The 23,654-nt window shown below is 47.5% G+C and overlaps 1 protein-coding gene across 1 annotated transcript in view; it reads right to left on the reverse strand.

Annotated features, from left to right (window-relative positions):
* The window catches only part of TEKT5 (tektin 5), a 53,890-nt gene extending 40,265 nt beyond the window's left edge, over positions 1-13,625 (reverse strand). The window contains exons 1-4 of the mRNA XM_040230305.1: positions 13,050-13,625; positions 7,341-7,424; positions 6,432-6,502; positions 2,190-2,333 (exon numbers count right to left, since the gene is read on the reverse strand). Coding sequence (XP_040086239.1) covers positions 2,190-2,333; positions 6,432-6,502; positions 7,341-7,424; positions 13,050-13,625 — 875 coding nt within the window. The remainder of the gene's footprint in view (positions 1-2,189; positions 2,334-6,431; positions 6,503-7,340; positions 7,425-13,049) is intronic.
* Positions 13,626-23,654: the final 10,029 nt, after the last annotated feature.

Raw genomic sequence — 23,654 nt, forward strand, 5'->3', positions numbered from 1 at the left:
CCTGTGTCCTCTAAAAACAGGAGGACACCGCAAGCTTCGCTGGGAAGGCAGGAAGGCGCAGTGGTAAAACAGGGTCCCAGTGTCCCACATGACTCAGACAGGCTCTGCCACTTGCTGTCTGAGCTTGGACCAGTCACTACACCTCTCTGAGTCTCAGGCTCCTCTTTGTGAAATGGGGGTAAAAATGGTGCCTTCCCTAGAGGCTGCTGACTGACTAAATGTGAGACCCTTATCATGGCACCTGACAATAGAAAGCGCTTAATAAATGTTTATTTTTCATGAGATGCTCTGGAGGGGCTCAGCACAGTGCCCAGCCTATAGCAAACAGCGGGTAAAAGGCAATGGCTAGCCTCTTCATCCACATCATCCGAGGGGATGAGAAATTCCATGAACAGTTACCGCAATGCAAACTCCAAACGTGCTGTGACCTACCAAGACATGGCCTCGCCTTAAAAAACCCCACAGGGACTTCCCTGGTGATCCAGTGGTTAAGACTCCGTGCTACCAATACAGGGGGCCAGGTTCAATCCCTGGTTGGGGAACTAGGATCCCACATGCAGCCAGGTGCGCCAAAAAAAAAAAAAAACCCGCATACAAAGCCTCGAGTTAGCACATCTAGGGAGCAGTTAGTCACCCCAAATGGCAGCTCTGGCTTTCCAGCTGGAGTCACTGGAATAGCAGACTCCTTGAAATAGCAGACCCCTCGTGGGCATGGAAATCAGTCTCCACCAACCAGCTTGGCCTCCCAGCTTCCAGGAAGGCATCTGTTTGGGAAGGGAACCTTCCAGATTCCCTGTCCAAATGGGCAGCTGTGGCTGAGGGGACTGGGCCCCGCTCTCAAGGCCTTGTTCACCTTGCCACCGCCATGGGCAAGTCAAATTTGTCCAGACAAGGAGAAGGGCCCCTGGAAGTTGTCATTGCAGGAAACCCCAAAGGGTTCTTTCAATAGCCGCATGCTTAATACAATCCAGAAAGCGACCCCAGCATGAGCCAAGGAGACCTTCCCTATCTTCTCTCCTCTCCTTCCCTCCTCCCTTTCATTCATTTTCTCAGTCAACAGACATTTATTGCACACTTACTATGTGAAAAGCACAATTCTATGTGCTAGAGGGTTTTTTTCTTGAAGGGGATCCAAGAGAGACCCCACCCTCTGTGTGTACCCAGAGCATCTCTCTCCAGCCGTCGTTACCCCAGACCTCAAACTACAAATGGGGGAAGCATGCTTTCATTTTCAAGCAGTTCCGTGATGCTGGGACATGCCCACAGCAGTACCAGGCATACAGGAAGCACCTATTTTATGGTTGTTGTAATGAGAAAATCAGGTCACACAGCAAGCGCTCAATAAATGTTAGCCATCATCATTCCCGATGCAAGGATCTGTGCTCAGCGCCTCAGACACCCACCTTTCCACTCTCGCAGCAACTCTATGTTATTTTTATTCCAGTGGTAGAGGCGGGGAAATGGAGCCCAGAGAGATTAAGTCCTTTGTCCTGAGGGTTAATTGAAGCCTGGATCTGAAACCAGGCAACCTGGCTCAAGAATCCACTCTTTTTTTTAAGCTTTTTATATTATTTTTGGCTACACCGTGAGTGAGGCATGTGGGATATTAGTTCCCCATCCAGAGACTGAACCCGCACTCCCTGAATTGAAAGCATGGGGTTTTAGCCCCTGGAACTCCCAGAACCCACACTTAAGCAGAGTGGGCAGGCATCAGTTGGCTCTCCCAACAAAGCTCTGTTCCTCCGCCTCCTGGTTGAAGCCACCTTGTCTTGCAATTTGTTCAGTGCCCCTGCCAATCCAGGTGCCCCAAGAGCAGCGGCTGTGGGACCCTCACAAGCCAATCACCTGTGCTCCCTTCCTGGAACTTGGATCTTGGTGAAGTGGGCCAGACAGTGGTGCTCCAACACCAAAGCTGATTAGCTCGTTCGGGCTTCCAGAACCTCCCCCTCCAGCCTTCCCCTGGAGCCTCAGGCTCCCCAACAGCCTTCCAGTAAATTCCATCATAGCTTAGCCAGAATCGGATTCTGTGGCAGGCAACTGAATTCAACCCAAGACCTATTCAACCCACAGCTCCGGACTTGACTGGGGCCTGATGCCCCTTTTCTGTTCCTTGCCAGGAGTGGACCCAGAGCCCGCCTCATGGCTCCCCTTGGGCATAGCCAGGTGGGGACCGAGAGCCCGGTACTTACGTGCCATCAATTTTCTCCACCCCGTGGAAGAAGCTGATGCAGTCTGATGTGTTCCGTAGGTTAAGGCACTTCTCATCAATGAACTCGGCCGAGTTTTTGTCCTCGAGGTCCCTCTCCAGGGCATGCTGAGCATCTCGGTTATCACTAGGAGGCAAGAATGTGTCCCTAGATTGTGCTTCCACCCACAGTCCCTCACCCAGGGTCACAGGGGAGGTCAGTGCAGAGCCACCGCTGGAAACCGAGTCTCTGGACCCCAGGAGGATGTTCTCTCCACCCCCAGTAGCTTCCAGTTCTCTTCCCACCTTGAGGCCCCACCACACACCCAGGGCCTCCTCCCACCGCCCCCCACCCTGGTCCAAAGAGACCTATTGTCACTTAGAACAGGAGAGAATAAACATTTATTGTAAAGGGTCAAATACTATATATTTTAGGTTTTGCGAGTCATGTGGTCTCTGTTGCAACTAACCGCTCAACTACGTAGGAAAATAGTCATAGATAATCTGTAAATGAATGGTCATGGCTGTGTTCCAATAAAACTTTATTTACAAAAACAGATGGTGGGCCAGTTCCAGCCCTCCGACTATAGTTTGCTGACCTAATATAAAAGATACAAATTTGCACTTTGGACAAAGTCAGGTTTCAATTTAAATCGAATCACAAATCATTGTGTCTGACCCTATGCCAGGCCCAGCGGGAAAAGACATGAGTAAGACCCAGTCATTACCTTCAAGTTGCTCACAGATGTGTGTAAATAAGTACTGTAAAAATAAAGAATAAGGGCAACACTGCAGGTTTGAAAAGGATACACAGCAACACAGAGGATGAAGCCATTACCCAGGGTGAGGGGTGGTCAGGCCAAGGGATCGGTGCAAATCTCACATGGATCCGTCTCTTCCCCCTCCTGCGTCTTCTCATTTCCTCCTTCTTTCTCTCCCTCCCTCCCTCTATCTGTCTTTCTCATCTTTATATCTTTCTGTCCCATCTTGCTTGGTTTCTCTCTGATTTGAGGCCTTGGTGTGTCTCTCTCCACCTCTTCCTGCCTGTCTCTATCTTTCTGCCACGTTCTTTTTCTGCTATGGATACTAAAAGCTGGGAAAAGGCTTCCAAAACAGGTCAGGAGCAAAGAAATTAAATCCTCATGCTGGGTCCCCACCCATCAGGATGCACAGAGGGTCATGTTGGGGCAGGAAGAGCCCTACTGGGGCCCTTGGGGCCACTAGAATTGGCAAAGCCATGGAGAAATGGGGCCCCATCCTACCCTATGAACCAGAATGTGAAGACAGACCAGAATGGGATCCTTCTTTGGTGGTCCAGTGGTAAAACCCATACTTGCACTGCAGAAGGCATGGGTTCGATCCTCAGTCTGGGAAATAAGATCCCACATGCACTTTTGTGACCCCATGGACTATAGCCCACCAGGCTCCTCTGTCCATGGAATTTGCCAGGCAGGAATACTGGAGTTGGTAGCCATTCCCTTCTCCAGGGGATCTTCCCAACCCAGGGATTGAACCCAGGTCTCCTGCATTATGGGCAGATTCTTTACCATCTGCGTCACAAGAGAAGCCCCTTTCACTTTAATGCCACATGGCAAGGCCAAAAGATTAAAAAAAAACAAAAACAAAAGACCAGAATGTAGGAGAGACACATACCAGAGCATCAGAGGAGGACCTGGGGCCTCAGACTCACGGGTTAGTCAGTCCAGCTCCTGGCCCCAGCTAATGAGGCCCAGCGAAGGAGGGGGCAGCCCATCACCCCCAGTAGGAGATTCTGGCCAGTGCCAAAGCTTGCCCTACAATCGTCACACAAGGAAAAGCCTGAACTTGGCTCCTGCCCAGTCAGGAAAGCCTTTTCTGCTTTGCTGGGGCATCTGGCAAGGTGAGGACTCAACCCTGCCCAGATGCAGGCCTCAGCCCTCGCTTAGAAAACCATGAGTCCACAGCCCAGCACCTGCTCAGGGCCAGGGTGGCCCCCAGGTGGGTCAGCGATAGAGCCTTCCCACGGAGTCAGGGCACACTGAATTCTGACCCTCTGATGAGGCTGCAGCCAGTTCTTGGTTAACCGGGCTGCCCTCCAAGATAACAGGCATCCTCTGACACGCGGGCCACTGCCCAAGGTCAAAGGGCCTCTCTCCAGGGCGAGCGGACCTCTGATCCTGGCAAAAAGGAGAGTCCCGTCCACCCACTCTCATCTCCCTGCGACTTGTGCTGCCTCGACAGCTTCCCTCCCAGCCTCTCCTGTTCTCTTTTCCTCTTTCTGCGTGTCTGTCTTTTCCAGCTCTCTCAGTCTTGATTTTTCTTTTGTCTGGCGTGTCTATGTTCCTCTCTGGCCTTCCATCTCTCTGCTCCTCATCTCTCTCTTTTACAGCTTCGTGTCTTTCTCTCTCTGTCTCTCTCCCTCTGACACCAGCGCTCACTCTGTGTCTCTCTTTCTCTGTCTCCCAGTCAAGGAGACCACCCTGGTCATTCTAGTTTTCCTGCACAAGCAGCCTTCTGCTCACTCCAGTTTCAAGATTTCTCTTCCGGGGTCCAGTTCCCCAATTTCAAGTCTGGGATTTTGTTCACTTTTTCAGCTCAGACTGTCCCATTTCCCAAACTAGAGGCCTCCTGTCACTCCGACACAGAATTTTGTCACAGCCCCAAGACAACCACAAATGCAAAACCATGCTCCTTTGCTGGAAAAAAAAAAAAAAAGGTGATCATAAACATAAGGGCGGGGCTTCCCAGGTGACTCTGTGGTAAAGAATCTTCCTGCCAATGCAAGACATGTATAAGACTTGGGTTCGATCCCTGGGTCAGGAAGATCCCCTGGAGAAGGAAATGGCAACCCACTCCAGAATTCTTACCTGGGAAATCCCATGGACAGAGGAGCCTGATGGGCTACAGTCCAGTGGGATCTCATAAGAGTCAGATACAACGTAGCAACTCAACAACAACATCAACAAACATAAAGGTAAGAAAAATGCAATAAAGACATTTGCTGCCCAAAGAATTCTCTTTGTTAAAACTTTCCTGTTCTAAATACAACTACTGAAGCCTTTTTTAAAAGTTAATTTATAGACAAATATTGGGCAAATTTAGTCCAAGCAGTAGGTGAACTGCCACAAATTAGGACAGAGGCACAAATATGGAATTCAACTCTCCTTTCATCCATTCAACTGCCACCTCAGTCACTGCTGTATTTGCATCTCATTTTGACGTTTCTCCACCTCTGAGGTCTCCCTGAGTCTTTCCAACTCCTCTGTCCCTGACTGCACCCTTAGATCTGCAGGTAGCTTTTCAACATTGTCCTGGATGACATTTTATCCTGGACAATTCTCTCCAACCCTGCCACCCTTTGTTACAGCCTCAGTGGGGTCAGAGAGCTACTGTGTGTATCAGGTGTGGGTGACTGCTGTTTCTGGGGATACAGCAGACCAGGGCACCAAGCTCCCAGAGCCTAAGTACAAGCTCCCAGACCCCTTAGCATCCCACACAGGCTGCCCACTTGCCCTACAGAGCAGGAAGGGGCAGTCCTGGCAAGGTTGTCAGCCCATCTAAATGAAGAATGGAGAAACCAGTAGAACAGCCTGCCCTGCAAGTGCCCAGCTCAAGAGCCAGTCTGCTACCTCCAGGTGATCTGAGTGCCGAGGGCTCAGCTATGAGTCTCACAAGATCTGTAAAACTCAAGCCTCCCCTTCAATTATCGGGGGTGGGGGGATGGGCAGGCGGGGGTGGTGGTTCCTGGCTTGTCATGATACCAGGTACATAATCTTCCAAGAACAAAAAGCTGATTCCTTTGAAGACTCAAAGGAATGATGGCTCAAGGCCTCCATCAGCTCCTTTCTGGAGATTCCCAGGCCCTCACCTTGATGGCCAATGCCATTCACTCTTGGATGTATCCCAAAGTTCACGACTCACACGGGGAAGCCACAGGCTAAGAGGAGCCTCAGGGAGCCTAATTTCTTTTGCCAAGGGACTCACTGCCAACAAGAACCATCAGTGATGTGCTGACTCATGAAAATCAATCAGTAGCATCCTATCGGTAGACTGAGATCAGCCATGGAGGTAGGATTTACATCCCTGAAATTGACGAATGTGATAAATCAGGGTTTCTTTCTTTTCCTGGGGAGAGCTGATTGTTAAACTCTTACCAACACACCACTGATCAAAAGAACCACCTGGAGATGGGGGACCCATCCATCTTGCCCCCTAGAAACCTGGGACACCAAAAACTCCAAGAGGAAGAAGAGAAAACAGCTCTTACCGCATCTGGATATCAATCCTTTGAGCTAGTTTTCTCATCTGTTCTTGGCAACATTTTATCATATCTACTTCCTGCAATGAAAGATGTCAGAAAGAGCTCAGAAACACAGCACCCTGTCTCCCAGGGCAGTGCCCCACCCCTCACCTCTCACTGCCCACTCTCCATCCCATGGGGTGAAATGTCAGGGTGGAGTCCATTTCCAGCCTCAATGCACATGATCCCCTGGCCAGACAACTGACAGTTGATTGTGGAAGCTGTACATTCTACGTCCCTCCTGCCCTTTCTTTTATATACCTTCAGAATAAAAGAAAATGCAGCACCTACTATGTGTCACGGGTCCATGCATAGAACATCTTATCATTGAATTAAATAATGCATATGAAATGATATGTGACAGTGTGTGACATGTAATAGGTACTCAATAAACACTGCCTAATACTGCTGGTATTTATTGGTATTGCTATCATGATAGGTGGTGCTAGTGGCAAAGAACCCACTTGCCAATGCCGGAGATGCAAGAGACTCAGGTTTGATTCCTGGGTCAGGAAGATCCCCTGGAGGAGGGCATGGCAACCCTCTCCACTATTCTTGCCTGGAGAATCCCATGGACAGAGGAGCCTGGTGGGCTACCAGGTCCCAAAGAGTCGGACACGACTGAAGTAACACTCCAGCACACACTATTATAATGCCCGTTGTGGAGATGAAAAGACTGAGGGTCAAATGGCCTCATCTTTCACTATTTCTAAATTGCAACCTAACCCCTGCCACACTTTCTGAGTCCTAACTTTGCATGGCGGGGGGTTGGGGACACGGGTGGCTTCTACTCTCGACAGGCAGCTCAGAAACCTCTCTGACCAGTTGATCTTCCACTTCCCTTAGGGAGCTGGCGAGACCCAGGGGGCACTTTACCCGGATAAGATTTTTCTCCACGTTGTCATGGACCAAATCAATCCCGATCCTTTTCTCTCGCTGGTACAGACACTCCAGGGCCACCTGTAGGGAGTGATGAAAAATCGTGTGTTCTCCCTGCAGCTGTTTGTAGACCCTGAGCGGAAGTGACTCGCTTATACCTTTGCCACGATCTGTTTCATTCCTGGGAAACCTGGATGTTTCACGGGGCCCCATTACTGTGGGTTTGGCTGGGCTTCTGCCTCCCCTTCTCCATCAGTGGGGGCTTCGAGATGCTGAGGGAGATGGGGGCTGTGGGATACAAAAGGAGGGGGGCTGTGGGATGCTGAGATGGTACACGAGTGCAAAATTAGTGCACACCTCAAGTAGGTCATGCTGGTTAAGTCAGCTCGACAAGTATAAAGCACTTAAAATACTGTCTGTAAGTATCACCAATGAATACGAATATGTGAAAACCCCTCTTTGGAGATCTCTAAATGGGGGGAGAGCTTTGGAAAGTGGCTGAGGCCAAGTGAGACCCAGGCAACCCCGCCACATGGCCCTTACGAGCGTCATCGGGACATGAGCAGAACGGAATAGAAGTCAGGGGAGCAGATGCTCAGAGCAGCTCCTGCAGCATCAGAATGAGAAAGAATGGTCACAGGCCACGGGCTTGTGGTGTCACAAAGAGCGTGGGAGGAGAAAGGGTCAGGGAGCATAGCAGGACATCTGGCTTTGGGATGCAAAAGCATCTGGGAACTCAGGAAGGAGGGGGAGCCCTTGATTCTGGGAGAATTGACTGCCCCCTCCTCTCTGTGTCACAGCCCATCAAGGTACTGGGGACACTGCAGTGAACTAAACAGACAGCCCTTGCTCATGTGGAGTTTGAACAGAAGAGCAAGAACACAAACACACATGAACACAGGAAGGAACTCAGTCATTTCTGACTGTGATGTGGGCTGGGATGAAAATAAGGGACTGTGAGTGGGTGGGGAAGGGACGACCGGGTGGTTAGGGAGGACTTCCCTAAGGAGGTGGCAGGCCGTGACCTGAATTATGAGAAGCAGCAGAAATGAATGGGGATACCCTGCCAGGAAGCAGGAACAGCTGGTGCAAAGGCCCTGGGGTAGGAGGTGCAGCAGACAGGAAGCACTGGGGCTGTGACAAGAAACTCGGATGTTAACCCCTCCGATGCATTAGGAAACCATTGAGGGGGTTTTAGTGGGCAGGTGCAGAGATCTAGTTTAATGTTTAAAACCATCCCTCTGGCTACTGTCTGGAAAATGGGTTGAAGGGAGCAGAAGTCAGGAGGCCAGGAAGGAGGCTGTCGTCACGGTTCACTGAGAAGCAGCTGGACTGAGGTGGTCAGCTTGAAGTTGGAAACAAGTGCACAGAAGTGATATGTCTCCAGTCCCTGTGCTCCCATGTGGCTGTCACAGGGGGGCATACATGACGAAGCAGAGCTGTGCTTTCCAGACAGGCTCGACGAGTGAGGAGGGTTGGAGGCAGTGGGGGGAGCACTGGATTTCAACTGCTGCCCTGGATCTCTGAGCAGCAGTCCTTGCGCACTGTCCTTCCAGGTGGGCAACCTGCGGGTGCAGGGAAACAGCTGGGACCCCCACCACCCCATAGTGGTCAGAACCTGTTCCATGTCTCCAAGGGATCTGGAGGCAGGGCCCCTCCTACCGGAGTCCCCATGCCTGACAAAGAGCAGACACAGATGCAGGAGGTCGGCAGGCAGGATGTCTGTGTCCTCAGGTGCTCTAGGAAGCAGCAAGACATTGTCTCATGTGGCCATGATAATCTTCCACAGCCCAAGGTGGATAATGCCAGTCTCTCCCCCCAAAATGTCCAGGCCAGGACCCAGTGACAAATTCTGCAGACTCCTCTGCAGCCAGGGAGCCTATAAGAGTTCTAGCAAATGGACTAAACTCCAGGAGATGGTGAAGGACGGGGAAGCCTGACATTCTGCAGTCCATGGGGTTGCAAAGAGTGGGACATAACACTTTCATTTCACTTTTCATAGACATACTGGTCCCTCGCAGCTGAACAGCAGTCCTTGCTGGAAAAGCAGACAGAAATCCCTGCCCTCAAGGAGCCTATATTCTAGTGCATGGAGCAAAACTATAAATAAGTAAAAAACATAAATTGTCTAGTATGTTAGCAGGGTCTTAAGGGCTACGGAGAAAAATAAAGCAGTTAATTGAAACACGTCTTCTAAAAACAAGCATACATGTGTGCTTGTGATGTCTTTATGAAGCACCTGTGATTCTGCTGTAACCTCAGGAGAAAGGAAATTCCATTCAGTCTGAGGAACCCTGATTGCACTGGGATTACTGTCAACTGACTAAGTTATATATAACTTATATGTGTATAATATGCATATATATACACATAATATATGTATGCATACATAATATATATACACAACAATATATGTTATGTATATATGCATATGTATAAATGGGCTTCCCTCATAGATTAGTGGTTAAGAATCCGCCTGCAATGCAGAAGACTCCAGTTCAATTCCTGGGTCAGGAAGATCCCCTGGAGAAGGGATTGGCTTCCCACTCCAGTACTCATAGGCTTCCCTGGTGGCTGAGACAGTAAAGAATCTGCCTGCAATGTGGGAGACCTGGGTTCGATTCCTGAGTTGGGAAGATCCCTTGGAGGAGGGCATGGTAACCCACTCCAGTATTCTTGCCTGGAGAATCCCATGGACAGAGGAGCCTGGCAGGCTGCAGTCCTTGGGGTCACAAAGAGTTGGACATGACTGAGTGACTAAGTGCATGCACACACACACACATACATATGTAAATATATATATACACATATATATATTTAACTTAAAGCTGACTATAAACAATGATAAGAATCAGAATCAGCTTTCTAAAATGGACTAGAATGGGTGAGTTTAACTCAGATGACCATTATATCTACTACTGTGGGCCGGAATCCCTTAGAAGAAATGTAGCCATCATAGTCAACAAATGAGTCTGAAATGCAGTACTTGGATGCAATCTCAAAAATGACAGAATGATCTCTGTTCATTTCCAAGGCAAACCATTCAATATCAGAGTAATCCAAGTCTATGCCCCAACCAGTAATGCTGAAGAAGCTGAAGTTGAACAGTTCTATGAAAACAGATAAGACCTTTTACAACTAACACCCAAAAAAGATGTCCTTTTCATTATAGGGGACTGGAATGTAAAAATAGGAAGTCAAAAAATACCTGGAATAACAAGCAAATTTGGCCTTGGAGTACAGAATGAAGCAGGGCAAAGGCTAATAGAGTTTGCCAAGAGAATGTACTGGTCATAGCAAACACCCTCTTCCAACAACACAAGAGAAGACTCTGCACATGGACATCACTAGATGGTCAACACCAAAATCAGATTGATTATATTCTTTGCAGCCAAAGATGGAGAAGCTCTATACAGTCAGCAAAAACAAGACCAGAAGCTGACTGTGGCTCAGATCATGAACTCCTTATTGCCAAATTCAGACTTAAACTGAAGAAAGTAGGGAAAACCACTAGACCATTCAGGTATGACCTAAATCAAATCCCTTATGATTATACAATGGAAGTGAGAAACAGATTCAAGGGATTAGATTTGACAGACAGAGTGCCTGAAGAACTATGGACGGAGGTTCGTGACGTTGTACAGGAGGCAGGGATCAAGACCTTCCCCAAGAAAAAGAAATGCAAAAAGGCAAAATGGTTGTCTAAGGAGGCCTTACAAATAGCTGTGAAAAGAAGAGAAGCAAAAGTCAGAGGAGAAAAGGAAAGGTATACCCATTTGAATAGCGAAGAGAGATAAGCCTTCCTCAGCGATCAATGCAAAGAAATAGAGGAAAACAATAGAATGGGAAAGACTAGAGATCTCTTCAAGAAAATTAGAGATACCAAGGGAACATTTCATGCAAAGATGTACACAATAAAGGACAGAAATGGTATGGACCTAACAGAAGCAGAAGATATGAAGAAGAGGGGGCAAGAATACACAGAAGACCTATGCAAACTATCTTCATGACCCAGATAATCACGATGGTGTGGTCACTCACCTAGAGCCAGACATTCTGGAACGCAAAGTCAAGTGAGCCTTAGGAAACATCACTATGAACAAAGCTAGTGGAGGTGATGGAATCCCAGTTAAGCTATTTCAAATCCTATTTCAAAAGATGATGCTGTGAAAGTGCTGCACTCAATATACCAGCAAATTTGGAAAACCCAGCAGTGGCCACAGGACTGCAAAAGGTCAATTTTCATTCCAACCCCTAAGAAAGACAATGCCAAAGAAAGCTCAAACTACCACACAATTGCACTCATCTCACATGCTGGTTAAAGTAATGCTCAGAATTCTCCAAGGTAGGCTTTGAACTTCCAGATGTTCAAGCTGGACTTAGAAAAAGCAGAGGAACCAGAGATCAAATTGCCAACATCCATTGGATCATCGAAAAAGCAAGAGAGTTACAGAAAAACATCTAGTTCTGCAATATTGACTATGACAAAGCCTTTGACTGTGTGGATCACAACAAACTGTGGAAAAATCTTAAAGAGATAGGAATACCAGACCACCTGACCTGCCTCCTGAGAAATCTGTATGCAGGTCAGGTAGCAACAGTTAGAACTGGACATGGAACAACAGACTGGTTCCAAATCAGGAAAGGAGTACGTCAAAGCTGTATATTGTCACCCTGTTTATTTAACTTATATGCAGAATTAACTTATCATGAGTTAACTTATCATGAGAAATGCTGGGCTAGATGAAGTGCAAGCTGGAATCAAGATTGCCAGGAGAAATATAAATAACCTTGGATATGCAGATGACACCATCCTTATGGCAGAAAGCAAAGAAGAACTAAAGAGCCTCTTTATGAAAGTGAAAGAGGAGAGTGAAAAAGTTGGCTTAAAACTCAACATTCAGAAAACTAAGATCACAGCATCTGGTCTCATCACTAAATAGACGGGGAAACAGTGAGCGACCTTATTTTGGGGGGCTCCAAAATCACTGCAGATGGTGATTACAGCCATGAAATTAAAAGACACTTGCTCCTTGGAAGAAAAGCTATGACCAACCTAGACAGCATATTAAAAAGCAGAAACATTACTTTGCCAGCAAAGGTCCGTCTAGTCAAAGCTATGATTTTTCCAGTAGTCATGTATGGATGTGAGAGTTTGACTATAAAGAAAGCTGAGCACCGAAGAAATGATGTTTTTGAACTGTGGTGTTGGAGAAGATTTTTGAGAGTCCCTTGGACAGCAAGGAGATCCAGCCAGTCCATCCTAAGGGAAATCAGTCCTGAATGTTCATTGAAAGGACTGATGTTGAAGCTGAAACTCCCATACTTTGGCCACCTGATGTGAAGAACTGACTCATTGGAAAATGAGTTTCCCACCCTGATGCTGGGAAAGATTGAAGGTGAGAGGAGAAGGGGACGACAGAGGATGAGATAGTTGGATGGCATCACTGACTCAATGGACATGAGTTTGAGTAAACTCTGGGAGTTGGTGATGGACAGGGAGGCCTGGCGTGCCGCAGTCCATGGGGTCACCAAGAGTTGGACATGACTGAGCAACTGAACTGAACTGATAGATGGTGATGCAGCTCAAACTGAGCTGCAAGATGCCTGTCACCTTGACCTTCAATCAAGGGGGCGGGTGTGGGACTGTACTGCAGGGCTGACATCACAGGCAACCCCAGGATCCCCTCCCTGCCCCTCGCTCACCTGCAATGGACACCTCAGCTCCTCAGCCGCACACTCCAGCCGCCTCTTAATGGCATCCAAGCTGTGGTTCTCGTTCAGAAGCCTCTCCAGCTCGTAGTTCAGCTCCGACTTCCAGAAGCCGATGTCCGACAGCCTCTGGCCCAGGTTCCGGCAGGTCCCCTCCTGCATCTGGCGCGTCAGCTGATCCTTGTCCTGCATGAGCCGCATGGAGTCGCCCGTCATCCGGCCGGCCCAGAGCCGCGAGGCCTCGGCCCCACATAACTGCAGCCGGTTGGACTGGTCCCAGTCCTGGGGGCTGTAGCGACAGAAGAGGGCGGAGCGGCTGGCCGGCAGGATGGTGGGCGGCTGCAGGGCACTGCGGCAGGTGGCCCCCTCGTCCAGGCAGGTCTGGGCGTTGGCCACCTTGTAGAAGAGGCTGGGTCTCCAAGCGTTGAGGTAGCGGTACCCTGGCAAGTAGTAGGGCTGGTAGCACTCCTGGACGGTCAGGCCGGACGCCACCGGGGGCAGTGTGCTCCCGCCACAGGGTTTCTTGGGGCCACAGTAAGTGGCGGTCTGAGTCGTTCCAAGAAGCTCCATCTTCCCCCATCAGCCCCGCTAGGGCAAAAGTCTACCCTGGGGAGGCCAGGGCCCCACAGGAAGGGGAAGGGGCTTCTCTTAGGGATGGGCAGGGCCTCTATGACTCTGGCACTGTTGTCATAAAGCCTGGGGGAGTGGTGCCCTCCTGGGGCCACATAGCCTCCCACCCCATGGCTCACTTACCCCCTGCTGGGGCCATGGCATCCCCAAGCGAAACACAGACAAGACAGCCAACAGCATGAATGAGTTTTTCAGTCGACAAGAGTTGGAGGTGTGAGAGATGGCATTTGTATATTTTCAATAAATAGTCAAATCTGCCTTAACTCTGCCTATGGGAGAATGTGGTCCACTCCAGTACATCCAATCAACTCAGGGTCAAGGTGGTCAAGGCTAGTTGTTTCCCTTCTCTCTTTGTCCCCAGGATGGCACCAGAGTGGTCCATGCACACCATGGGATACCACTCAGGGGTAAGAAAACAGAATGAGCTCTTGGCACACAAAAGAGCAGGATTAAGCTCAGTGGAAGCAGCTAGACTCACATCCTGTGTGATTCCATCTACATGACATTCTGGAAAAGGTAGATCCATATGGACAGAAGACAGATCGATGGGGCTGGCGGTGAGAGGGAGATTGACCAGAAGGGGAGGGAGAAAATTTGGGAATGATGACAGCACTGTTCTGTATCTTGATGGTGATGGGGGTTGTGCAACTATCTGTCAAAACCCATAGAACCACCAACTAGAAAGGGTGAAGCTCCAATACTTTGGCCACCTGATGCGAAAAACTGACTCACTGGAAAAAGACCCTGATGCTGGGAAAGATTGAAGGCAGGAGGACAAAGGGACAACAGAGGATGAGATGGTTGGGTGGCATCACCGATTCAATAGACATGAGTTTGAGCAGACTCTGGGAGATAGTGAAGGACAGCCTGGGGTCTGCAGTCCATGGGGTCACAAAGAGTCAGACACAACTGAGCAACTGAGCAACAAAAAAAGGGTGGTTTTTACTGTATGTAAATTATACTTCAGCAAACCTGAACTTAATAAGGAAGAGGGGGAGGGGTTGTGAGCTCATTGGCAGGGCTCTGCCACGTCTGGTTGGCTTCACCGTTAACTCACAGCACCCGACACAGGACTAAATGGATGAATGGGAGTCTAGGCTGAGGGTTTCATTATTCCAGAAAAAGCGTTCAACCTTCCATTCTATACCAATACTTTTATTGCATCAAGAAACTTCCTCCCCTCCTTGGTTGGTGGGAGCTGCTATAAAGTCTCAAGGTATTCAGCAAGAGGGGTGCTTGATTTGTGGTCTCCCTTCTCCCTTTTGAGGGCTTCCCAGGGGGTGCCAGTGGTAAAGGACCCCCCTGCCAATTCAGGAGATGTAAGAGATGTGGGTTCAATCCCCGGGTTGGGAAGATCCCCTGGAGGAGGGCATGGCAACCCTCTCCAGTATTCTTGCCTGGGAAATTCCATGGACAGAGGAGCCTGGCGGGCTGCAGTCCACGGGGTTGCAGAGAGTCTGACACAACTGAAGCGACTTAGCACACACACACATAACCCTATTCTACCGCTTCTATTCTTCCCTCTTTTGAAATGAGAAAGACAATACAGTCAGCCCTCAAATGGTCCTTGTTAGTGGAGTGTGATGGTTACCGTGGATTTTCTCCCCAGTCACCTAAAACCTGGACTGCAAAACGTAGTGGGTACTAGTCGACTAAGGCAGAGAGAAATGTATTAAGCACCTCTGTATACACTGGAGAAGGAAATAGCAACCCACTCCAGTGTTCTTGCCTGGAGAATCCCAGGGACGGGGGAGCCTGGTTGGCTACCGTCTATGGGGTCACACAGAGTCGGACACGACTGAAGTGACTTAGCAGCAGTATACATAGGGCTTTACATAAACTCATTTATTTCATTTCCACAGTGAGACTGTAAGAAAGCTTGAGATTCCCATCTTATAGGGTGGGCTTTGGGCCCCATCTGGACCTAGAGTGCTTACCTTGCAGGATCATTAGAGATGGGACATCCCACCCAGGAAGTGTTTGTATATCGAAGAATTCCAAGAAATAGTCCAGAAAGACTCAGGGTATTTATAAAGCACTAAATGTTAATGGCAATAATATTAATGTGATCACATATCTAAAAACATATATATACATTATACATATATATAATGGAAGATTAGTCAGCCATTAAAAAGAATGAAATAATACCATTTGCAACAACATGGATGGACCTGGAGATGATCACACCAAGTGAAGTGAGTCAGAGAAAGACAACTATCACATCAGTTCAGTTCAGTTCAATTCAGTCGCTCAGTCGTGTCCGACTATTTTCGACCCCGTGAACTGCAGCACACCAGGCCTCCCTGTCCATCACCAACTCCCAGAGTCCACCCAAACCTATGTCCATTGAGTCAGTAATGCCATCCAACCATCTCATCCTCTGTTGTCCCCTTCTCCTCCTGCCCTCAATCTTTCCCAGCATCAGAGTCTTTTCAAATGAGTCAGCTCTTCGCATCAGGGGGCCAAAGTATTGGAGTTTCAGCTTCAGCATCAGTCCTTCCAATGAATATTCAGGACTGATTTCCTTTAGGATGGAAAATATCATATGATATCACTTATATGTAGAATCTAAAATATGACACAGATGAAATCATTTACAAAATAGAAATAGACTCATAGAAAACAAACTTATAGTTATCAAAGGGGAAAGAAGGTGGGGAGAAAGATAAATTAGGCATTTGGCATTAACCGGTATACATGACTATAAATAAAAAATATAAACAACAAGGCCCTACTGGATAGCACAGGGAACTATATTCAGGATCTCATAATAATCCATAATGGAAAAAAATCTAAAAATGGAAAAGAATCTCAAAAAAGAACCTATATGGGCTTCCCTGGTGGCTCAGACAGTAAAAAATCTGCCTGCAGTTCAGGAAACCCAGGTTCAAACTCTAGTCGGGAAGATCCGCTGGAGAAGGGAGTGGCTACCCACTCTAGTGCTCTTGCTAGAGAATTTCACGGGCAAGGAGCCTGGCGAGCTACAGTCCATGGGGTCTCAGAGAGTCGGACGAGACTGAGAGACTAACACTTTCATATGTGTGTATATATATATACCCAAAACTGAATCATGTTGCTGTACATCTGAAACCAGCATGACATTGTAAATCAACCATACTTCAATAAAAATAAATAAATAAAAATTAATGTAAGCAATATCTAAGAGTGTAAAGTTTAGATTTTCTCACCACTCAGCTACTTTCAGTTTTTTCAGATAAAATCCAGTTATCAGATCTTTGAATTTTTCTAGAGATAGCCTACGCACATACAAGCTTATATCAATCTATATCTTTTTTACATAGATGATAAACACCATACCCACTGTTTTCCACATAATTGTAACTCTTGGAGATCATCTCATTTCAGTCCGTAAACCTCTCTTTCTACCGTTTAGTAGCTGCACATCCCTCCATTATATGGAGGTGTTATGATTTATTTGATTGTTCTCTACAATGGGGCATTTAAAGGTATTTCCTCTAAACATTGCTGCAATAAATGTCTTACCTCTTGCATTTCTTTTTTTTTTAAAGAAAACCTTTTTACTTCTTATTGGAGTATAGCCAGTTGAATATGTTGTGATAGCTCCAGGTGGACAGTGAAGGACTCAGCCCTATATACCCACTCTCCCCTAAACTCTCGTCACATCCAGGCTGCCGCATAACCTTGAGCAGAGTTCCCTGTGCCGTACAGTAGGTCCTTGTTGGTTATCCATTTAAAATATAGCAGTGCCATTCGCATTTCTTTAAGTCAGGTTTGCGGAGGTACAATTTCCACACAGTGGAATTCACCTGGCGCATGCAGGCTATTGAAGGTACGCAGGCCCGCGGTCACCACCGGGATGGAGTTGTCCCCACCACCCAGGAAGATCGTTGAGCTCTTCCTTCTGCTCCTACCTCGGCAACCACCAATGTGTCCTCTGTCCCTACAGTTCGTGTGTGAATGCGCGCTCGGTCTTGTCTGACCCTTTGCAACCCCATAGCCTGCCAGGCTCCTCTGTCCATATTTCCCAGGCAAAAATACTGGAGTGGGTTGTCATTTCCTTCTCCAGGGGATCTTCCAGACCCGGGGATCAAACCCCCATCTCCTGCACTGCAGGCCGTTTGTTGACCTCTGAGCCACCCAGGTAGCCCCACAGAATGCCATCTAAACAGAATCGTGTAGAATACAGTCCTTTAAGCTCGAACTCTTTCCCTTAGTAGTTCTTTTCCTTTTTTTTAAATTTATTTATTTGGCTGCATCAAGTCTTTAGGTGCAGCATATGGGTTCTAGTTCCCTAACTAGGGATCAAACCCAAGCACCCTGCGTTGGGAGAACAGAGTCCCAGTCACGGGGCCACCAGGGACGTCCCTCTTTAGTTCTGCCTAAAAGCGATGAGCATCCTTGCACATACATTTCTGGGCATGTCTGAGCATAACTTCCAGAAGAAGTTACAGGATAGAAAAGCATGCATTTTTTTTTACCATGAATATATATTATCTTGAAGGCTTTCTGCCTTTGGCCTCTGGGTATATACTTTCTATATATTATTTATATGCCTGTTTATTGTCCTGAATATTTCCCCACCCATGGGGCTCCGGGGCGATGGCTTCTAATTTAGACTTTCAGAGGTGGCAGTTCCTGCCTGTTTCCCTTGGCCAGGAGCCTGGTGCTGTACATGTGGGGGACCAGACACAAACACCACAGCCTCCAACCTGACGCCGCTTACAGGACTGCTGGGGAAGAAGGGGCGGGAACCTAGAGAAACCCAGAGAGGCTAGACAGCTCGCCGTAGGCTGGGGTCTGTTTGGGGTCCCCTCACCTGGGTTCCAGGTTGCTTGCTTGAAAGCTCTGGGGAGACGTTCCAGACAAACCTCAAGAAAATGCACAAAGTGAAACTGTCATCAGAGAAACTGACCCGCCTGCCTTTTTCCTAGGCAAGGTGGGGCTCCCTGTAGAAAAGAATTCAGCTCAAAATCCTGATACAGAACTTCGTCTGTAATATACACAGTATCTATATGACCCAAGTTCATTTTTTCTCTGCTGTAAAGAGAGAGAAGAATCTATGCAAGGGTGTAACCGACCAGGACTTCTCCATCTCCCCGGCCTTAGCTCCTCTTGGATGCAAGTTTCTAAAACCCCTACCTCCCTCCAACAAAAGGAAGATGGTAACTATGTAATGACCAGATGCTACAGCCCCAGGCCTCCTGGAGTCTATTGTTAATCCACGTGACTCCTCACCATCAGCCAATCAGAAACTTGTGCATGAGCTGATCACATACCCTGAGAACTCCATCACCTGACTTTTTAAAAACTCTTTGCCAAAAGCTGAGCTGGCAGTGTTTGGGGGCCTAAGCCATCTATCTTTTTCTTTGCCTGTCCATGCAATCAACCTTTCTCTGCTCCAGACTCCAACATTTCGGTTTGTTTGGCCGCCCTGTGCATCAGGCACACAAGCTTGCACTCACAGGGGTGGAGAGTAGGGGAGAGGCTGATCTCAATGAATCGTGTTTTCAGATCCATAGATCACTGTACTGGCCTCCACTCCAACCTTCTTATAAAACGTCGGCTGCTGAGTCAGTGACAGCGGTTGAGGGGCTATGTGGCCAGGAAATTTCATGCAGGGGAATCCGCTCAGTGCTATCCCGACTGAAGTGGAATCCCAGCCCCCTCTCCCAGCCTGGAAAAATGCTGGGAATCATTCCTTGTGGATGGAAGGTGTGAGAATCAAGTAAAGGCCTAGCAAGGTACTCAGCATGGTGGGTGATCAACAGTTGACATTACTATTATTATTATACTATGCTTCGCCACATCATTGCATTAATCCTTTTGATCATGCCATTATTCCTGCCCTCATTTTACAGGGGGCAAACTGAGAGTTGCATTTATTTACCGAAGGGCGCACAGCTAGTCTTCAGAAATGGCTCAGGTAATGTCCTCTGTTTCCCTCAAGGTGGGGGGTAGGGAGGAGAGTCAGCTAAAAACCCTAAATGTGCCTATAGTGAGGCTGAGCAGGAGCTCAGAGAACATTTCAGCGATATTGGGTTTCTATTGGTCCCCCATTTTACTGTAAACAATTTTTTTTTTGGCCATTCTACATGAGATCTTAGTTCCCCGACCAGGGATTAAAGCCTTGCCCTTGGCAGCGAAAGCATGGAATCCTAACCACCGGACTGCCAGGGAATTCCCTATTATAAACAATTTTTTTAATGCAGCGGTTTTAACAAGGACCTGTTATATCGCACATCGAACTCTGCTCAATGTCATGTGACAGCCTGGATGGGCGGGCAGCTGGGGGAGAATGGATACACGTATATGTGTAGCTGAGTTGCTCTGCTGTCCACCTGAAACTCTCACATGGTTAACTGGCTATGCGTGCAGGCTAAGTCACTTCAGTCCTGTCTGACTCTTTGCCACCCCATGGACTGTAACTCGCGAGGCTCCTCTGTCCATGGGATTCTCCAGACAAGAATACTGAAGTGGGTTGCCATGCCCTCCTCTAGGGGATCTTCCTGACCCAGGAAGAAAGCAGCCCTCCTCACACCTTGATTTGAGCCCCTTGAGCCTCATTTTGTCTAAAATGGAAGGTTATCTTCAAACAAACTCTTTCACAGAAGTAGGGCACATAACTCTGGCTGGAGGGAGCTGGGGCCCCTTCCATGTGAGTCCCTAGAGCGCCACAGAGCAGGGTGAGAAACCTGTGATTTAGCCCACCCTCCACCCCATTTCACAAACAAGGCTTGAAGTTCACCAGGAAGTGGAAAAACCAAACTCCGTGTCCACGTTTTCTGAAGTCGCACTGATTATCTAGAGAAATGGTAGGGTAGGTATGATAATCAAAGGCATTCCGTTACATTTGGAATCATGTGGATGGTAACTAGACATCGTGACCACTTTGTAGTGTAGACGAACATTGAATTAATATGTGGTACACCTGAAGCTAATACAGTGTTAAGTACCCATTTTTTTTTCTAAAAAAAAAAAAAAAACACACAAAACAAAACTGGCTTCATGCCATGAGTGAGAGCTGTGTTCATTTCCTAGGCTGCTGTCACAAATCACCACAAAGTTAGTGGCCTGACACCACACAAAGTAAATTTGTCTCCACTACCAAGTCATCCCAATGTCTAGTTAACAATCCACGTGATTCCAAATGCAAGAGAATGCCTGTTGATCATCATGACAATCCTACCATTTCTCTAGATAATCAGTATGATGTCAGAAAACATGAACGTGGAGTCTGGTTTCTCCACTTCCTGGTTTGGTGACCTTCAAGCCTCTTTGTTTCTGAACTGGGGAGGGAGCTAAACTATTAATAGCTCTGGAGGTCAGAATTCCAAAATGAGGCTCAAGGTGCTCAAATCAAGGTGTGAAGAGGGCTGGTGTCTTCTGGAAGCTCCAGGGAGAATCAGATTCCTCGCCATGTCCAGCTTCCAGGGTCTGCCTGCATACTTTGGCTTGTGGCCCCACCTCACCCCCATCTAGGGTGGCCTCATCCTGCAGCCACTTGAAGCGGGGCTTCAGTTCCCGGCCTGAGATTGAGGTCTGGCCGTGGTGGTGAGAGCACCAAATCCTACCCACTAGACCCGGGGTCAGTGACAAGGCCCCAACCCTCAGGCTTTGCAGAAAAGAACTCCCACAAAGTTGGAAAGTAGTGTGACAAGTAAAGTGTTTTTAGGGGGAAAAAGAATATAGCATGTGTGTATAGACACTCGAGTGGGCTCAGAGAGAGAGTTGTACCCTCGTGGTCGTTTGAATCATTTTTATGGGGCATTTCTTCCGGGTGTCCTTTGGGCAATCATTTTGATTTGCCTGTTCTGAGTCCGTATTTGGTATATCTCAGGGTCCTCCCAGGTGTGCGGACGCATCTCTCAGCTAAGATGGATTCTACCAAAGAGGCCTATGGAGAGTTAGCATCACGTAGCATTACTCCCCTTTTGACCTCGGCGGGGGTGGGGGGGGGCATTTATCTCCTGCCTCAGGTGGGCAGATGGATGAATGGATGAAGTGACAGCATTTCAAATGCCATTAAATGAGAAAGGTAAATTCAAAAAGTTGGCCATGGTTCAACCAAAACTCAGCAAAAAGGAATAGTAAAATGTGATAACTCAGTCTGAAAGGCCCAAGGAATCAACTTTTAAAAGTTTAGAAAGAAAAAAATCCTCAAATACGTTGAGTGTGCCAGCTGGGGAACTTCTGGACAGTGCCCGTCTCCTAAAGGATGGGCAGCGGGGTGTTTTGGGTTCATCCACAGTGCAGTGGGTGTCAGTACTTCATTCCTTTTCATGGCTGAATACTATCTCGTTGCATGGCTACATCACATTTTGTTTACCATTCATCCATTGATGGACATTCGGGCTGCTTCTGCTTTTTGGCTGGTATGAATAATGTTGCTCTGAACATTTCTATAGTTTTTGTGTGGATGTAAGTTTTCAATTTTCTTGAATAGATACCTAAACGTGGAATTACTGGGTCATGTGGTAATTCTGTTTTGGTTACTGTTGAGTTTTAATAAAAGGTCTGTGTAGTCAAAGCTATGGTTTTTCCAGTAGCCATGTACAGATGTGAGAATTGGACCATAAAAGAAGCCTGAGCACTGAAGAATTGATGCTTTCAAATTGTGGTGCTGGAGAAGACTCTTGAGAGTCCTTGGACTGCAAGGAGATCAAACTAGTCAATCCTAAAGGAAATCAACCCTGAATATTCACTGGAAGAGTTGGCATTGAAGCTCCAAAGAACTGACTCATTGGAAAAGATCCTGATGCTGGGAAAGACTGAAGGCAAAAGGAGAAGTGGGCAAAGGAGGATGAGATGGTTAGATAACATCACCAACTCAATGGACATGAATGTGAGCAAACTCTGGGAGACAGGGGAACCTGACGTGCTGTAGTCAATGGGGTCACAAAGAGTTGGACACAACTGAGCGACTGAACAACAACAACAAGTTGCAAATCAGCACTTTTTATTACTTGGTTTTTAATAAATATTGTGTTATCCATAGAAGTTAACTCAGGGAACTTCCAGCAACACAGTCAGCCCCCTCACACTCAGGGTAGATCACACATGTTGCTTTAAACAATAAGTTCCTGTCACCTGGGAATTGTTGTCTTTCTCTCTCTGGGCTCAGTTCGTGTCTCCAAACCCTTGGGGTGTTTTGCCCCCTGCATCCAGACAGTAGACTCAACACACACAAGGTGAGCCGTGATAGGAAAACCAAGAAACCAGAACAGGGGCTGCTTCCGTCTGTCTTCCTGTGTGACCACTGGGAGTTCTTATGTCTAGAATTCAAAACAGTGAATCAGAGTGTGACCCTCCAGGTATGATATTTTTGTTTGGAACGTGGCGTTTTAGTTCATGCACAAAGTCTTTTACTGGACTGAGTATCTCCCTGGTGGTCCAGTGATTAAAGACTTTGCCTTTCACACACGGGGTTCGTTCAGGTTCATTCCGTGGTTGGGAAACTAAGATCCCACATGCACCGCAGCCAAAAAATATAAAAAATTGAAATGTAATCTTTATATCTTTCAACTAAAGCAAAACCAAGATGCTAACCAGGAATATAATTATTATTGAGAATACAGTTGTGTAGAGGAGAAAAGTGTTAAAATCACTGTCTACTCTGGGTGTCAGATACATTAGATAAACCACTGCTTAGAAATCCCTCTTACATGCGGGCTAAGCCACTTCAGTGGTGTTGAACTCTTTGCAACCCCATGGACTGCAACCTGCCAGACTTCTCTGTCCATGGGATTCTCCAGGCAACAGTACTGGAGTGGGTTGCCATGCCCTCCTCCAGGGGATCTTCCCAACACAGGGATCGAACCCAAGTCTCTTACATCTACCTGCACTGGCAGGCAGGTTCTTTACCACTAGCACCAGCCCAGAGATTCCACATCCACCACTAAAACTTTTTTTTTTTTTTCAATCTCTCTCTGGCCGATGGAAAACTCATTCACTTTCTGAATCGTCTGGGGGAAGTGGACTAGGAGA

The sequence above is a fragment of the Oryx dammah genome, unplaced genomic scaffold, assembly GCF_014754425.2.
Source record: "Oryx dammah isolate SB20612 unplaced genomic scaffold, SCBI_Odam_1.1 HiC_scaffold_2, whole genome shotgun sequence".
NCBI lineage: Eukaryota > Metazoa > Chordata > Mammalia > Artiodactyla > Bovidae > Oryx > Oryx dammah.